Source organism: Lepus europaeus, chromosome 9, assembly GCF_033115175.1.
Source record: "Lepus europaeus isolate LE1 chromosome 9, mLepTim1.pri, whole genome shotgun sequence".
In the NCBI taxonomy this organism is placed as follows: domain Eukaryota; kingdom Metazoa; phylum Chordata; class Mammalia; order Lagomorpha; family Leporidae; genus Lepus; species Lepus europaeus.
In genome coordinates this window covers 109,463,358-109,478,105 of record NC_084835.1, presented here as the reverse complement: position 1 = coordinate 109,478,105, position 14,748 = coordinate 109,463,358, and the positions used below count along the sequence as shown (strand labels likewise).

The following is a 14,748-nucleotide window of genomic DNA, read 5'->3' as shown; positions in this document are numbered from 1 at the left end:
GTTGTTCCTTTCATGTTTGGTTGTGGTAGCAGGGAGCATCATGCCGTGTCACAGTTGTGCAGAGGAAGCATTTAACGAAAGGCCAGGATAATGCAGCCGATACACTGCCATGATATTTCCAGATTTATTGGAGCATAAAATGAAGAGAATCTAGAGTACTCTTTTTTCATCTACTACACGTAGTTGGGATAGTCCTTACTTTCAGCCTAACTTAACACAGTAGTAGAAGGTTTGAAATAGTAGTAAATAAAACTACATATTATGATCATTAACCATAATAGCATTCTATGAAGAAACAAAGTAAATAGGTAAGAAAAGTTGGGACTGGGCTCATTCTCTTTGCCCCTAAAGTTTTTATTGAGATATTTAATGAAGTGAATAAAATTTATTAATCTTAAATCTTCCATATGTGTGTGTGTAATCACCACCTAGATTCACATATACAACCTTTGCAGCACCACCTAGATTCACATGTACAACATTTGCAGTGTCCCAGAAGTATCCTTTATGAGTAAAGTAATATTTGTACAGTGGGCTAATGGTATGTCTATTCACAGTGAGGATAAGCGGAAGCCATTAAAGTGAAGATGAGGGTAAGGATGATCCAGGCAGAGGGAGTAGCAAATGCAGAGGCATAAAATGGAACAGGCTTAGCTCATTTGAGGACCAAAAGGAGGGCTGATATGACGTGAGCACTGGTCAGCCGGGAGGAGGGTACAATGAGCTGAGAAGTGGGAGAGGTAAGCCAAAGATAGATCAGATCATTTGAGACAGGTGAGACCATGGTTATGAATATAAATTGAATTCTGAGTATAGGGCCACATCTTTTTTTTCTTTTTTTTCCTTTTGTGAGTTTAGTTGTCAAGCCTTAGCAAGAACTAAAAATTAAATTGCAAGTTGGTACAAAAGCTTAGTACCTCATAAAGAAGATTACTAAATAAATAATTTTTCTCAAAAAAATGGAACTCTTCATGCATGAATGTTTCTTAATACAATTTCTCATCTTCTATTTCAGAATATAGAGTTTAGTAAGTTGATTTGTAATATTATGTTACACTCAACAAGAAAAACTCTACCATTTATAAAGCTCACTAAATACATCAGAATAACAAATATCAATGCACATTTCAGTGTTTAGTATGTTATTTAAATGCATCCTAAAAGTGAATAAAGTGGCATTTGAGAGATAGGAAGAAGCAGATGGCTGTGGTTATACCTTTAAGCACATTAGACAGTAGATCAGAATAGATCTAAGACTGATCAATCACACAAGCACTTCCTCAGTATAAAGAAAAGGGGGACAGAACAGAGAGGAGACAGGATATAAACTCACAGCCAAAATGAATTTATTCAAGGGAAAATAACGTTGCAGAGATAGCTAACTGCCAGTATGCACCCAGAGCAAGCATGTAGCAGAAAGCAAAAATTTAGTTATGGGCTGGGTTTATATAGGATAAGCCAGATAAGGGCTATGAGGGTGGGTGGAGTGGAGCTAGTATTTCAAGGAGTTTTCAATCTCTGCAGGCTGGTTAGTTGGAAAAAATGCAGAGGGTGAGGTGGAGAAGAAAACAGAGCGTGGGACTGAGCCCTAAGAATGCAGAGGCTAGGGAGTCCCCTGAATGACTGAGTCTGCTCTCAGGCAGGGGGACAAAATGGCTCTGAGACCTATGTCCTTGCGCAGCCAATCCTGACTGTAAGTGTAGATAAGGAGATGGAGTGCCGGTTACTTTCTGGCTACTTCCCGCTGATACGGTGGCGTTGATGCCGGGAGGGGTATCTATACTCTGGATTGGATTAATTAAAGAAGAGCAATCTTCTTCAGTATTCCTGCGTGATGGCTTAGGATATAGCAGTCACTCGTTCTTGTAAGAACTTTTAAAATATGTTAATTATACATGGTAGGAATAGAAGCACTGTGATTGTGAGGATAAAAGGAAATGTTAGAGAAACTTCCTGTGGCAGAAAATAAAGTGAGGTGGGGCTATTTTAGGAATAGATTTCATTTTTTTTTTAAATGCAGTTAATCCGTTGTCTTACCACACCCAACTTATTGGTGTAAAAGCAGCACTTTTTACCCAAACAGGGGCAAAGTCCTCTTCTCTCAGCAGTTGTGGAAGATCATTGCCGCCAATGAATCCTCCTGATCCTAGAGATGGGGCAGCTGCGGCTCTACGTCATTTCTGTCTTCTGAGTGAGGGCTAAGTCTTTATTTGCCTTGTCTGCCGAAATTGCCAGTCTGTCCGCTCCTGTCCTAATTCCTGTTAGGGCACCTAATGAGATTAGCAAGGGGTGAGTCCAAAATCCCTCTTGTTGCAGTGGGTTAGATGGATGGAAAAGGGGGAAATAGGAAAGCAAGAATACAAGTCCCTGTCCAGTTAGTGGGAAGACAGATGTGTGCCTGGTTGCCACGGAGGAAAAACACTCTGGTTTTGTTTAGTGTGTATGGCAGGGAGCTGTAGGATGGAGCTAGTCCCGGGCTTCCTTCTCCATCAACCCCTCTCTCTGCTCATGGAAACCCTGGCTGCTGTCAGGTGTTAGGGCGACGACCCCTCTGGCTTCCTCAAGCTGAGTAGGGGCAAAGTGAGGACCTGCTGTCAAGACAGGTTCCAGCAAGAGGTGACCTCTGGAGGGGGTCACAGTGCCATCGTGCAGAAACTTTCCATCTGAGATTTCATGTGCATGGCCAGCTAGAATTTCATTGCTTCAAGTCTGGAGGAACAGATCTAACAAGCAGATTAAGTCCACAGGATCCAAAACAAAGGGCAGATTATTATTAGAGGACCTAAGAAAGGCACTATCCAAACCAGGAGAAGTTTTCCCATTGAGAGGCAAATAGAAACTGACAGGAAGAGTCTGATAATAATCAGGTGGGTGTTAAGTCCTGGCCAAAAACCTATGTGAGGCCCAAACCTATCTCTTCGCATGGGGTACTGGAAGAGACACCATAAGGGAGATGTGAACCTCCTTTGGGAAGACACCATGTTGGCTCCCACTACCTGGCTGACCTGGGAGGAGAGCTGACCTGAATAAGAGGTTATTATAGAATAGGCAGCATCTTTAAAAGGAAATTTACAGTTCTGCCTGCAACTTTAATGATCCTAGGCCATCCTTCTCAATAGCGGTGCTTACTTTGGAAGCTGGGTATAGTGAAGGCCTTTTTCAGCTTGAGGAGAGCCAACAGGGTCTGTAGCTCTGACCTAGGAGTTCTTCAATCCCAGGGCAGTTCTGTTTCCAGTGGCCCAGCTCTTTGTAGAGCTGACAGGACTCTTAACAATCTGGCTTCTGTCACAACAGCTATTTGCCCAATTCCCTGGCTTCCCACATCAAAAACAAATGCTATTTGTCAATGGACTGGTAGGGCCACATCTTTAAATGGTGTTAAACAGATCACTATGAAGATTCCAGTTTGCTGTAGGAGCTACCCTTCTGTTTGCTCTGTAATAAATGAATTAGACTGAGTTTAAATAGAAGCTAGAATAAATAGTATGTTTTTTTCCTTGGGGATATAACTTTATTTTGGCATTTGATTTCTTAGCAAATTGATGTTTTAAAATCGTACGGCTGTAAGAATCATCACAGAAGGAATGTATTTTCTCTTGTGATATTAAATGTCAACTCACAGAGAAAGGGTTTGTGCAGTTTTTCCTCATTAGGTGATTAGTGCCAAGTTTTGGCAACTGACTAGCAGAAGCTAGAATATATCTTTAAACTTTTGGTAATATACCCTGAAACTCTTAAATCAAGACGTAGTCTCAGATAATCACTTGTTTTCAATACTGCTTATGGACATTTCTGAATTTATATCTAGAGAGAAAAGAATGACACTATCTTTGACGAAGTTTTAGTAGAAACTCAATCTAGTACTTTAACAATTGAGTTTCGTGGTTGTAGGAGTGTCACAGCTGTAATTTTAAGTAGTTTGCAAGCAACTGCCATCAAAAAAGAGAGCTTTGGATTGATGTTCTTGTTGTCAGTTGCATTAGTAACTGTGGAACAGGACTGTATTGAGTAGTAGTCATACTAACTGTTGTTATCAGTATGCCTTTTTACTCTGTCTTTCTTTCCTTAGCCTTTTTTTTTTTTTTTTTTTGACAGGCAGAGTGGATAGTGAGAGAGACAGAGAGAAAGGTCTTCCTTTTTGCCATTGGTTCACCCTCCAATGGCCACTGTGGCCGGCTCATCGCGCTTATCCGATGCCAGGAGCCAGGTGCTTCTCCTGGTCTCCCATGCAGGTGCAGGGCCCAAGGACTTGGGACATCCTCCACTGCCTTCCCGGGCCATAGCAGAGAGCTGGCCTGGAAGAGGGGCAACCGGGATAGAATCCGGCGCCCCAACCGGGACTAGAACCGGTGTGCCGGCACCACAAGGCGGAGGATTAGCCTGTTAAGCCATGGCGCCGGCCTCTTTCCTTAGCCTTTGATGGTTTCAAATAGTTATGTCCAAATGTGCATGGGAAAAGCTTAATAAATCATCACAGAAAACAAATATTTCCTTTTTGATTCTTTTAAAATTCTTTTTTGAAAAAAAAAATATGTTTCTCTGCCTTTTTAAAGTACCTTGCTGTTCACACTTGATATAAAAGAGCTGCTTTCAGGGATCTGCAGTGTGGCTCAGTGTGTGAAGCAGTTGCTTATAGTGCCAGCATCTCCTCTTGGAGTCATGATTCAAGTATCAGATGTTCCACTTCAGGCCCAGTTTCCTCCTGATGCCTCTGGGAAGGCAGCGAGCAGATGATTCCCCAAGTGCTTGGACCCTTGCCACCCATATGGGAGACCAGGATGGAGTTCCTGGTTCCTGGCTTAAGTCTGGCCTGGACCTGACCACTGAGGCCATCTAGGGAGTAAACTAGTGATGCAAGATTCTCTCTCTCTCTCCTTCTTTAGTTGCTCTGACTTTAAATAAATCTTTTTTAAAAAGAGAGAGAGATTTCCAGTACTTCCAGTATTTCCATGAAGTATTGACCAGTCCTGAAAATCAAATGATTTATCCTTTTATAAATCTTTTATTTTTTAGATTTTTATTTATTTATTTGAGAGGTAGAGTTACAGACAAAGAGGGACAGATACAGAAAGGTCTTTCCTCCACTGGTTCTCTCCCCAAATGGCTACAATGGCTGGAGCTGAGCTGATCCAAAGCCAGGAGCCAGGACCATCTTTCAGGTCTCCCACACAGGTGCAGGGGCCCAAACACTTGGGCCATCTTCCCCTGCTTTACTCGGCCATAAGCAGAGAACTGGATCGGAAGAGGAGCAGCCAGGACAAGACTGCTGCCCATGAGGGATGCCGGTGCCGCAGGGGGAGGCTTAGCCTACTGTTGCCACAGCACTGGCCCCTCTTTTATAAATATTAAGACCCTGTTTCTGATTATGTCTTTCAGAATGGAGATTGGAGAATTGGAAGAGGCAAGATGTAAATCAGGTATTCATTTCAACTTAATCATATTAATTAATTTTACCTCCTATAAGAAGTCTAAGAAGTTTAGACAAATTATATAAAGTAAGTATATTAGCAGTAATAATGTTAGAGATTTTTAAAAATGTTTTCAGTTGCTAAGGAAAATTCTTATAGTGTAAATATTTTAGTCCAGCTAATATTGTTTAGCAAAACTAACAACAACTAGGTAGGTGTTTAGTTTAGCTTAGCATTTAAAACACTGGTTGAAACAACTGTCCAGTATTGGTGTGCTTGTGTTCAATGTATGGCTTCGACTCCTGAATCTAGCTTCCTGCTAGTGTGCACCCTGAGAGGCAGCAGTGATGGTACAAATCACTGATTTTCTGTCATCCACGTGGGAGATCCAGATTGAGTTCCCAGCTCCTGGCTTTGGCCTGACCCAGTTGTTGGCATTTGGGGAGTGAATGAGCAGATGGGAAATCTCTTTCTCTCAGTCTTTATCATTCTTTCTCTGTACCTGTGCCTCTCAAATAAATAGCTAAAGTGAAATAAAAGAAAAGTCCCTCTAAATAGAACTGGATGATGAACTGTTATATAAGTTGAAATTGCGTGCCTGTTTACTTTCTGTGATTTCTTCTAACAGTTAACATTGTTCACTTTAAGCACAGATTTAATAAAACTGTTGTGAGTTTCTTTCTTGTGGTATATCAGTTAGTTTCTCATTTATTAACACATATTTCACTTTTAATTCTACAAATACAATGGCGAAAATCTGAGAATACAAATTATTTAGGAAGATGTATGGCTGCCTAATCACATTATGCTAATAGTATTACTAGCTGTGAAGCACAGAGTTGTCATTGTTAGAGATATGCCGCCGAAGCAGCTACCGTCACTGTTTGTAGAAGACGTGACATCCCTGGAGTGTGGCTCCCACAGTGCCAGGAGTATCTTGCCTTCCAGATCACCTGATAAGCTGATGAGTGTGCCTTCCTGTGGTAGAGAAACCAACATCTGGCTTCTACCTTCTGAGCCTGAGATGCTGGAACGTCTGTTTTTCTCAGCATTTTTAGAACCATCTCTTCTCTCAGGATAGAGGAAATGAAAAATCATAAATCAAATCAAATCAAAATAGCAGTTTATTATTTTGCAATTTTTTAAAGGTCACTGTCAAAGGGACAGGAAAGATTTGAAAACCACAACATAAGACCATCTTTTACTTATAGCTAGACTGGATCATAGGCAGACTAGATCGTATTTGGAAACTGGATACAGATTTGATTATTGCCCAGAATACTGACAGTCAGTTGGCCAATACTTCTGCTTCAGATCCACATTAGATAAAGATCTTTTTATTCATTCCTTCTGTGAACACTGTTATGTGCCTGCAGTGTATATACATTTTGTACTAAGCATGAAGGATATGAAGCTAACTAAAAATAGAGGAAGCTTATATTTTATAAAGGCAAGAACAGGTACTAATTAAACTATTAAAATACGTGTAAAATTACAGCTGTGATAACTACAGAGAGGCTTGTGAGAGCATTGAATGCATACACCTGGTAGACTCTGTGGTCTGTAAAACTTTCCTAAGGAGAAATTGAGGATTGAGCTGAAATCGAAGAATAAGCAGAAATTATGAGGACAAGACAGTAAGGAGGAAAGGGTTCCAGGCAGAGGGAGCACATGTATGAGGAGCTCTGGTAAAGAGGATGCATGGCCTATTAAAATGTAGAAAGATGGTGCACAGAGCCACAGGGACCACAGTGTGCTGTGAGGGAAGAAGAAAGGGGATATAGACCCTGCAGGCCCTTACGAGCCTTGTGGACTTAATCCTAAATGCTCAGGAAACTCTTGAACCGAGGAGAGTATGTGACCCAGTGTTTTATGAACGAATTCTGGCTGCAGCTTGGAGAACAGATTAAAGGAGGCCAACGGTGGATTCTAGGGGCAAAGGCAATTAGGAGGACTGGGGAGATTTCCAGTGCTCTGGGGAATGGCACTTAGTAAAGTGTCCAGACAGTAATGGGTGACAAGAATTCAAAGCCTGGGACCAAACTTGACAAACTCCAATTATAAATGAGGACTAGAAGAGATATCTGAAAAGGGCAGCTGGTGAGATTAAGAGAATTGAGCAGTATAGTGTTCACAGAGATAAAGAAGGGCGTGGTGTTCCTAGTACAGTTGAGAAGTCCGGTAATAATAATAATAATAACCATGACTATGATCATGGCAGCTACCATTTACTGCAGCCTGTTATGCCAGGTGCTGTGTTTTGTCTCATTTAGTTCTGCCAGAATTGTGCAAGAAGGAAGCATTTATTTATTTTTAACTGGTAAGGAAACTCTGAGGCACTGGTGAATGGTTAGTCTGCTTTTCATTACTATAGTGAAATACCTGAGATTGACTATAAAGCAAAGAGGTATTTGGACTCACAGTTCTATTCCAAGGGTGAGGGTCCCCATCTGGTGAAGCCGTTGCTGTCTGCAAAGTCGCAGGGCAGTATAGGCCGTCACATGGCTAGAGACAGGGAACATGCATGAGTGTGCCTGCCTTCATGTTCTTGGCTAATAGGATGAGAAATTTTTTGTCTTAGTATGTTTTACATTTAAGACTCTTAATGATTGCTTTTCACATTTATTTTTTATAAGTTCATGTACCTTCAGCAAATGATATTTTTAGAGATGAATATCTTAACTGTATTAAATTCATGTTTGAGAGTAACTGATTATAATGAATATCATGATTATATTCCAAAATATGCTTTGATTAAATTATTTCTTTGTTGCTGTCTGTGGAATTGGAATTGAATTTTTTTTTTTTTTTTTTTTTTTGCTTGTAGGCTGATATTGCACCATTGATGGCTTCCCTTATTGGAGTTCCTTTTCCCCTTAATTCAGTGGTGAGAAATAAAATTTTGTTATCGCTTCTCGGTGTTTACAAAAAATTACACACTGAAATAAGCCATTTTTATGTGTTTCTGTATAATCTTTGGTTACATTTAAAACTTTATATATTTCTAAATATGCAATACCTCATATTTGCATATGTATTGTAATCTATGATATGGAGCACAAGCCAAATAACTTTTCTTCAAACTTTTTGTTTTCTAAAATATATATGATTTGCATCTTAGCAGTTTAGTTTTAAGTGATGAATATGTATAAATAACTTTTGATTGCAAGGCAGAAATCTAATTAAGGGGAAATTAATTAAGAGGAAATTACTGAAAAGATATTGGTGGTTTCTGGAATCAAAAGGGTAATTGAAAACCAGGCTTAGAAATGACCAGGAACTGGGCCTGGCGCTGTGGCGTAGCGGGTAAAGCCACCGCCTGCAGTGCCAGCATCCTATATGGGCGCTGGCTTGAGTTCTGGCTGCTCTACTTCCTATCCAGCTCTCTGCTATGGCCTGGGAAGGCAGTAGAAGATGGCCCAAGTCCTTGGGCCCCTGCACCCGCATTAGAGACCCAGAAGAAACTCCTGGCTCCTGGCTTCGGATTGGCACAGCTCTGGCCATTGTGGCCAACTGGGCAGTGAACCAGCAGATGGAAGACCTCTCTTTCTCTGCCTCTCCTTCTGTCTCTGTGTAACTCTGACTTTCAAATAAATAAATAAATAAATAAATCTTGGGGGAGGAGGAGAAATGACCAGGAACCAGGAGAGCTTTGGAGATTTGGAAAAAGCAACCTCAACCATAATCCCATGGCAGAGCTGTTCTCCTCAGGACACCAGTACTAGGGTGGAGTAGCATGTGTACCTGTGATAGTTTTTGTTCCTTGACTCTCAGTAGTCAAAACTGAGTCCAGATGGCCTAACCTGAGTTATTTGTCTACCCTTCGCTAAGGGAAGGCAGGCCTGCTGATTACATATCTAGCGTGTTATATCCAGTGGGAAGATTTCTCAGCAGAAAATAATGCCATTAAGAATGGGCCTAGATGCCAAAAAACAAACAGGCCAAAAAAAAACAACCAAACAAAAAAACCTCCATCCCAATCAGCCACTCTTAATTAGCTCTTTAGGAATAAAACTTACTTTTAAAAAATGTCATCTAAGTCAGAAGTCGGTAATATAGCCCCAACAATCATGAGTGTATGTGTATGTTAATAACTGAAACAAAAATTTCACAAGAGTCCTAACTCTGCTGTGTATGGTACATTCTCATATGTCTTATTCTGCCTTTTTTAAATTTTTTTAAACATACTTGTCGTGATCCACAATGATGATTGTTCTTTATGTATATACTGCCTAGCACTTAGTAATTGATAAAGCAATTTTAAATCTTACTGAATTTAATTATCTCTTTTGCTTTACTTATTACATCTACTTTGTGGGAAAGGTAATAGAACATCTTTCATTTATAATTTTAAAAAAGATTCTTCATTTCATAATTCTAATAATCTGTTTGCTCATGTCTTTATTGCTTCCATTTTAAGTCTGTTTTGTTTTATAATAGCCTGAGTTTTGTTAATACTAATACTAATCAGTGGTTATTATTTGCAGGGAATCCTTCCTGTGGATTATCTTAACAACACAGATCTCTTCAAAGCAGAGAGCATGTTTACAAATGCAGTACAGATTCTTGAACAGTTCAAGGTAAAACATATACACAGAAAGTACTATAATTTATTCAGTGAAAATATTTGATTTTTTATTAATGCTTTTCTATAATTCATTGTATTTAAGTTTTGGATATTTGACCAGGATCATAAAATTTCATATTTCTTGGGCTGATTTAGCATAGCAGGTTATTTGCGCCAGTTCGAGTCCTGGCTGCTACAGTTCTGACCCAGCTCCCTGCTAATGAACCTGGGAAAGCAGCAGAGAATGGCCTGCATGCTAGGGCCCTGCCACCCACATGGGAGTCCCTGATGGAGTTCCAGGCTCCTGGCTTTCTCTCGGCCCAGACTCACCCAGCCGTTGTGACCTTTTAGTGAGTGAACTAGTGGGTTGAAGATCTCTGTCTCTCTCTTCATCTCTCTCTCTCTCTTTAATTCTGCCTTTCAAATATGTTAATCTTTTTTTTAAATCGTATTTCTGAGGTATAGGTTCCTTGAGTGAATTAGAAGATATAAAATTGCATTTGAATTCTGTTCCTAATTGTAAGATTACCATATATCCTTATAAAGACTACAGGTCAAGTTTTAATTGATGAGAATTTGCCTCGTATAAGTAGTACTAGAGATCCCAACATTTCTTGTCTTCCCATGTTTGTTATTAAATACATTAAGAACTTAAAGGAGTGACTGACTAAACAGTGACTCTTTGATTAAAACTTTATCTTAACTTGGTTAAGAATAAGCAATTTGGCTTATTTTGTTTCAAAGAGTTAAGGAAGTACAGTTTTAATTATATTATGGTTTGTTATTTTGCTGGATTGATATGCTTAATTCTCAGCTTATTGAGATAGTAAAATAATGGTAAATTTTTCTTTAAATATTTATGAAACAATATAGTAACACAAAATTGCATTTATTTTCAAAGTAGTTAACCGTCGCTGAAGAGCCATTTTAATTGATTTTTATACTTCAGAGTAAAATTCATTATTTTTTTCTCATTTACAATATAATGAAGTATTTTTATTTTTGGTTCCCAGGTGAAAATGACTCAGAAAAAAGAAGTTACTTTACCATTTTTATTTACACCATTTAAGTAAGTCCCTTTCACTATTTTAACTTGAAAGAAAGTTTTTCAATGAATTTAATGTTGTTAGAATAGATTAATTTACTTATAAACTTTGTCTTTTTGTATACCTTAAAATCCAACTGGAAATCCTCCATAATCACTTTTGTTAAATAATGAGCCAGATGTTAGGTACCTTTGAATGACTGGATGAGGGGATAGAGGGATGATAAGGTAGATGAGAAGTATTGAGGAGGTAAATTCAAAAGGGCTTGACTGATTGGCTGACTAGGGTTGGTAGGGCAATAGGGGAGAAAGAAGAGTGTGACTCTCTGGCTCTTGTCTTGGTTGGTTGGGAAGATGCTGGTACTATTTTGTTTTATAAAAATAAAATCTGGTTTGAGAGGCCTGGATGAATAGTACTAAGTTTAACATACATTTGAATATATCAGTTCATTGATTAGAAATGGGGACTTGGGTCTCAGGGAACGTGGGTTGGTTGCAAAGATCTTAGAGCCACCAGAATAAAGATGGTGGTGGATTAAAAAAAGAAGTATAATAAAATACATTATTGACTTGTTAAAAAACAAAGATGGTGGTGGAAATTGCTAAATGTTTTGGAGGCTCTTGGAAGAATGTACAAAGAGACAAGCAAGGGCCCAAGATGGAATTCTGAGAAACATTGACTCCTGCTGGGTGGGCAGCAGATTCCCTGTCCCGGTTCTTAGGAAGATTTGTTTTCCGTGAGTCAGGAAGGGGGAGATCTGCATGGCAGACTTGACCCTGCCCTACGGAGTGTCTCTGTGGGCTTGGGCAGCTTACTCAACCTTCTAGAGGTTTACGTTCAGTTAGCAAGGATTTTGCTATTGACCAAAATAAATTGAAAATGTTTTATTTTGGGGTTTTAGTGGCATGATCCTGTGTAGCACTAATGTGGTATTCCTAAGCTAGAAAAACTAAAATACTGTATACTCTCTGAATAATTAAGTCTACAAGTTATGATTATATAAAATTATTACCCTAAATATATCATTAGGATTATATCACATACATCTGTTAGTGCTCACTCTATTTTTTTTTTTTTTAGTGGAGTTAAGATCTGTTAATAAAGTTGGTTTGAGGAATATGTAGATGTTCATCCAAAGGGATGTATTTATTGATTGACTACTAAATTGTGGATATAACAGTGACATGGTAGACAAAGTGCATATTCATAGAATTTATTTGCACTGGCATTACAGACAGGCTATAACAAAGTAAACAAGTGAACAAGGAATACATGACCAATTCCTGGTATGAAGCAAATATATAGCATGTGAGAGTGAGAACAACTGAGGGTTACTAGATCACGTTAGAAAGGCTGGTCACAGAAGGAACTTCATCAGGGTTCACATGCATACTGCCTGCCATCTTTCATTTGGCCTGGCGGCCAACTCCAAACTTCCCTTACTTTGCTGCGCAATGTCTGTCTGCATATACATGTTTAGAGTCACTACTGATTTTGTGTCATCGTGGGGCCTGACCGGATGTCTGGTTCCCACCCATTGGCTCACCCACCTTGATTTAAAGCAACCAGTTCTGCCTACAGACTTGTCTGGTAAAAAGTGCCCACTTGTTGAGAGCTTACAATATAAACAACAAATCCTAAGACAAAATGCAAAATCAACTCTTCAAGATACAAATTTAAGGAGCAGAACAGAAACAAAAGGTGTTAAAACCCTCAGAAATATTTGAGAAATTATCATATCCAGAAAACAAAAACTGAATGAACTTTACAAACGAAAAAGGGCACAGGATGCTCTAAATTTTTTTTAAAAGATTATTTAATTGAAAGGTGGAGTTACAGACAGAGAGGGAGAGATAGATATTCTATCCACTGGTTCACTTCCCAAATGGCCACAATGGCCAGCGCTGGACCAGGCCAAAACCAGGAGCTAGGAACTTCATCCAAGTCTCTCATGTGGGTGGCAGAGCCCAAAGCTCTTGGGCCATCTTTTGCTGCTTTCCCAGGCACATTAGCAGGGAGCTGGATCAAAAGTGGGGTAGCTGACACGAACCAGCACTCATTTGAGATTTGATCATCACAGGCGGAGGCTTATCCAGCTATACCACAACACTGGCCCCTAAAATTTTTTTAATTAATTAATTAATTTGAAAGGCAGAGTTACAGAGAGGCAGAAAGAAAGAGAAAGAGAGAGGGCTTCCGTCCACTAGTTCAGTCCCCAAATGGCCGCAACAGCCAGAGCTGGGCCGATCTGGAGCCAGGTCTCCCATGTGGGTACAGTGGCCCAAGCACTTGGGCCATCCTCCACTGCTTTCCCAAGTGCATTAGCAGGGAGCTGGATCAGAAGTAGGGCAGTGGGGACTTGAACTGGCACCCATATGGGTTACTGGCACTGCAGGCAGCAGCTTTACCCACTAAGCCATAGTGCCAGCCTCTAAAGTAGCCGGTGGGGAGAGGGGGAAGAATTCAATTAAAATTTTAAAGAAATATATGTTGTATGAGAATTGTAAAAATGAGAGGCAAATCTTCCAAATTAGAATAGAAAGCAAGTGGATCTCAAACTAAATGAAATGAACTTTAAGTAATAGATGGATTGAGTAAGAAGCTAGAGGAAATTAATAACATATGGTATACGTGAAAAACAATTTTCTTCATCCTCCCCAAAAAGCAATGACAAACAGAGGCCTAAGGGAAAAGGAAACATTTCAAACTTTGCAAGAAGCATGCTTTAAATATTAAGCAACCTTGGATGTGTAATGATATTGAATAGTTGCTGGGAGTGTGAGAAAAGGAATTTGACATTGTCACATGGATCAAGGCTTTAAAGATGAGATAATCTAATCATAAGTGAAACTTTGCTATTAAGTGAACAGTAATTAAATAATCATACCAGTTTAAATATTGGTTTTCAGCTTTTAAAGTCACTCCTTAGGCAAAGCAAGGAAGAATTAATTTTGATTAAGAATAGAATGTTGACAGTGTACAAGTGCAGTTAACAGATTGAAAGGCAGAGGGGAAAGGAAATGTTCATGGAACAGTAGTAATGTTACTGTCCTCATGAATTAGAACATATAGAAATCTGTCTGTAGTTGAGAGAGCAGCACAAAATTTTAGATACTAAGTTACTAAAGTAGCCAAAATAGCCAACAGAGAAGTTCAAGATGGTGAAACAACCATATTCAAGGGGAAGGAGATCGAGAGGCAGCAGAACAGTAACAGAAAGTACCTCAGATCATCAAGTCAGGAACTAGTAAGAAAAGCATATTAAGAAAAATGAAGGTACTTTTCAGAATAACTAAAACAAACAGACCTGCAGGTTTCTATCTTTGGTTTGGCGAACTGAGAGAGGAGACAGATTGGACAGGGATTCGTTGATTGTTAGTAAGCCCCTCTATAAAATTTTTAAAAGTTTTAATTAAAAAATTATATGTCTCTATTGCTTTTATATTTTTTTATTTTTATTTTTATTTTTTTATTTATTTGAAAGAGTTAAAGAGAGGTAGAGACAGAGACAGAGACCTTCCATCCGCTGGTTCACTCCCCAGATGGCTGCAACAGCCAGAGCTGCGCCAATCCTAAGCCAGGGGCCAGGTGCTTCTTCCAGGTCTCCCACGTGGGTGCAGGGGCCCATTGGGCCATCTTCTAACGCTTTTCCAGTCCATAGCAGAGAGCTGGATGGGAAGAGGAGCAGCCGGGACTAGAACCAGCGCCTATATGGGATGCCGGCGCT

The 14,748-nt window shown here is 39.5% G+C and overlaps 1 protein-coding gene across 6 annotated transcripts in view; it reads left to right on the top strand.

Annotated features, from left to right (window-relative positions):
• PIGN (phosphatidylinositol glycan anchor biosynthesis class N) overlaps window positions 1-14,748 on the top strand; it is a 149,091-nt gene that overhangs the window by 31,474 nt on the left and 102,869 nt on the right. For all 6 annotated transcript variants that reach the window (XR_009866831.1, XM_062201765.1, XM_062201763.1 and 3 more), the window contains 4 exons: window positions 5,377-5,417; window positions 8,236-8,295; window positions 9,896-9,988; window positions 10,989-11,044. Coding sequence is in view for 5 of the 6 variants with exons in the window: in XM_062201765.1 (XP_062057749.1) it covers window positions 5,377-5,417; window positions 8,236-8,295; window positions 9,896-9,988; window positions 10,989-11,044 (250 nt within the window). In the remaining variant the exon portion in view is untranslated. The remainder of the gene's footprint in view (window positions 1-5,376; window positions 5,418-8,235; window positions 8,296-9,895; window positions 9,989-10,988; window positions 11,045-14,748) is intronic.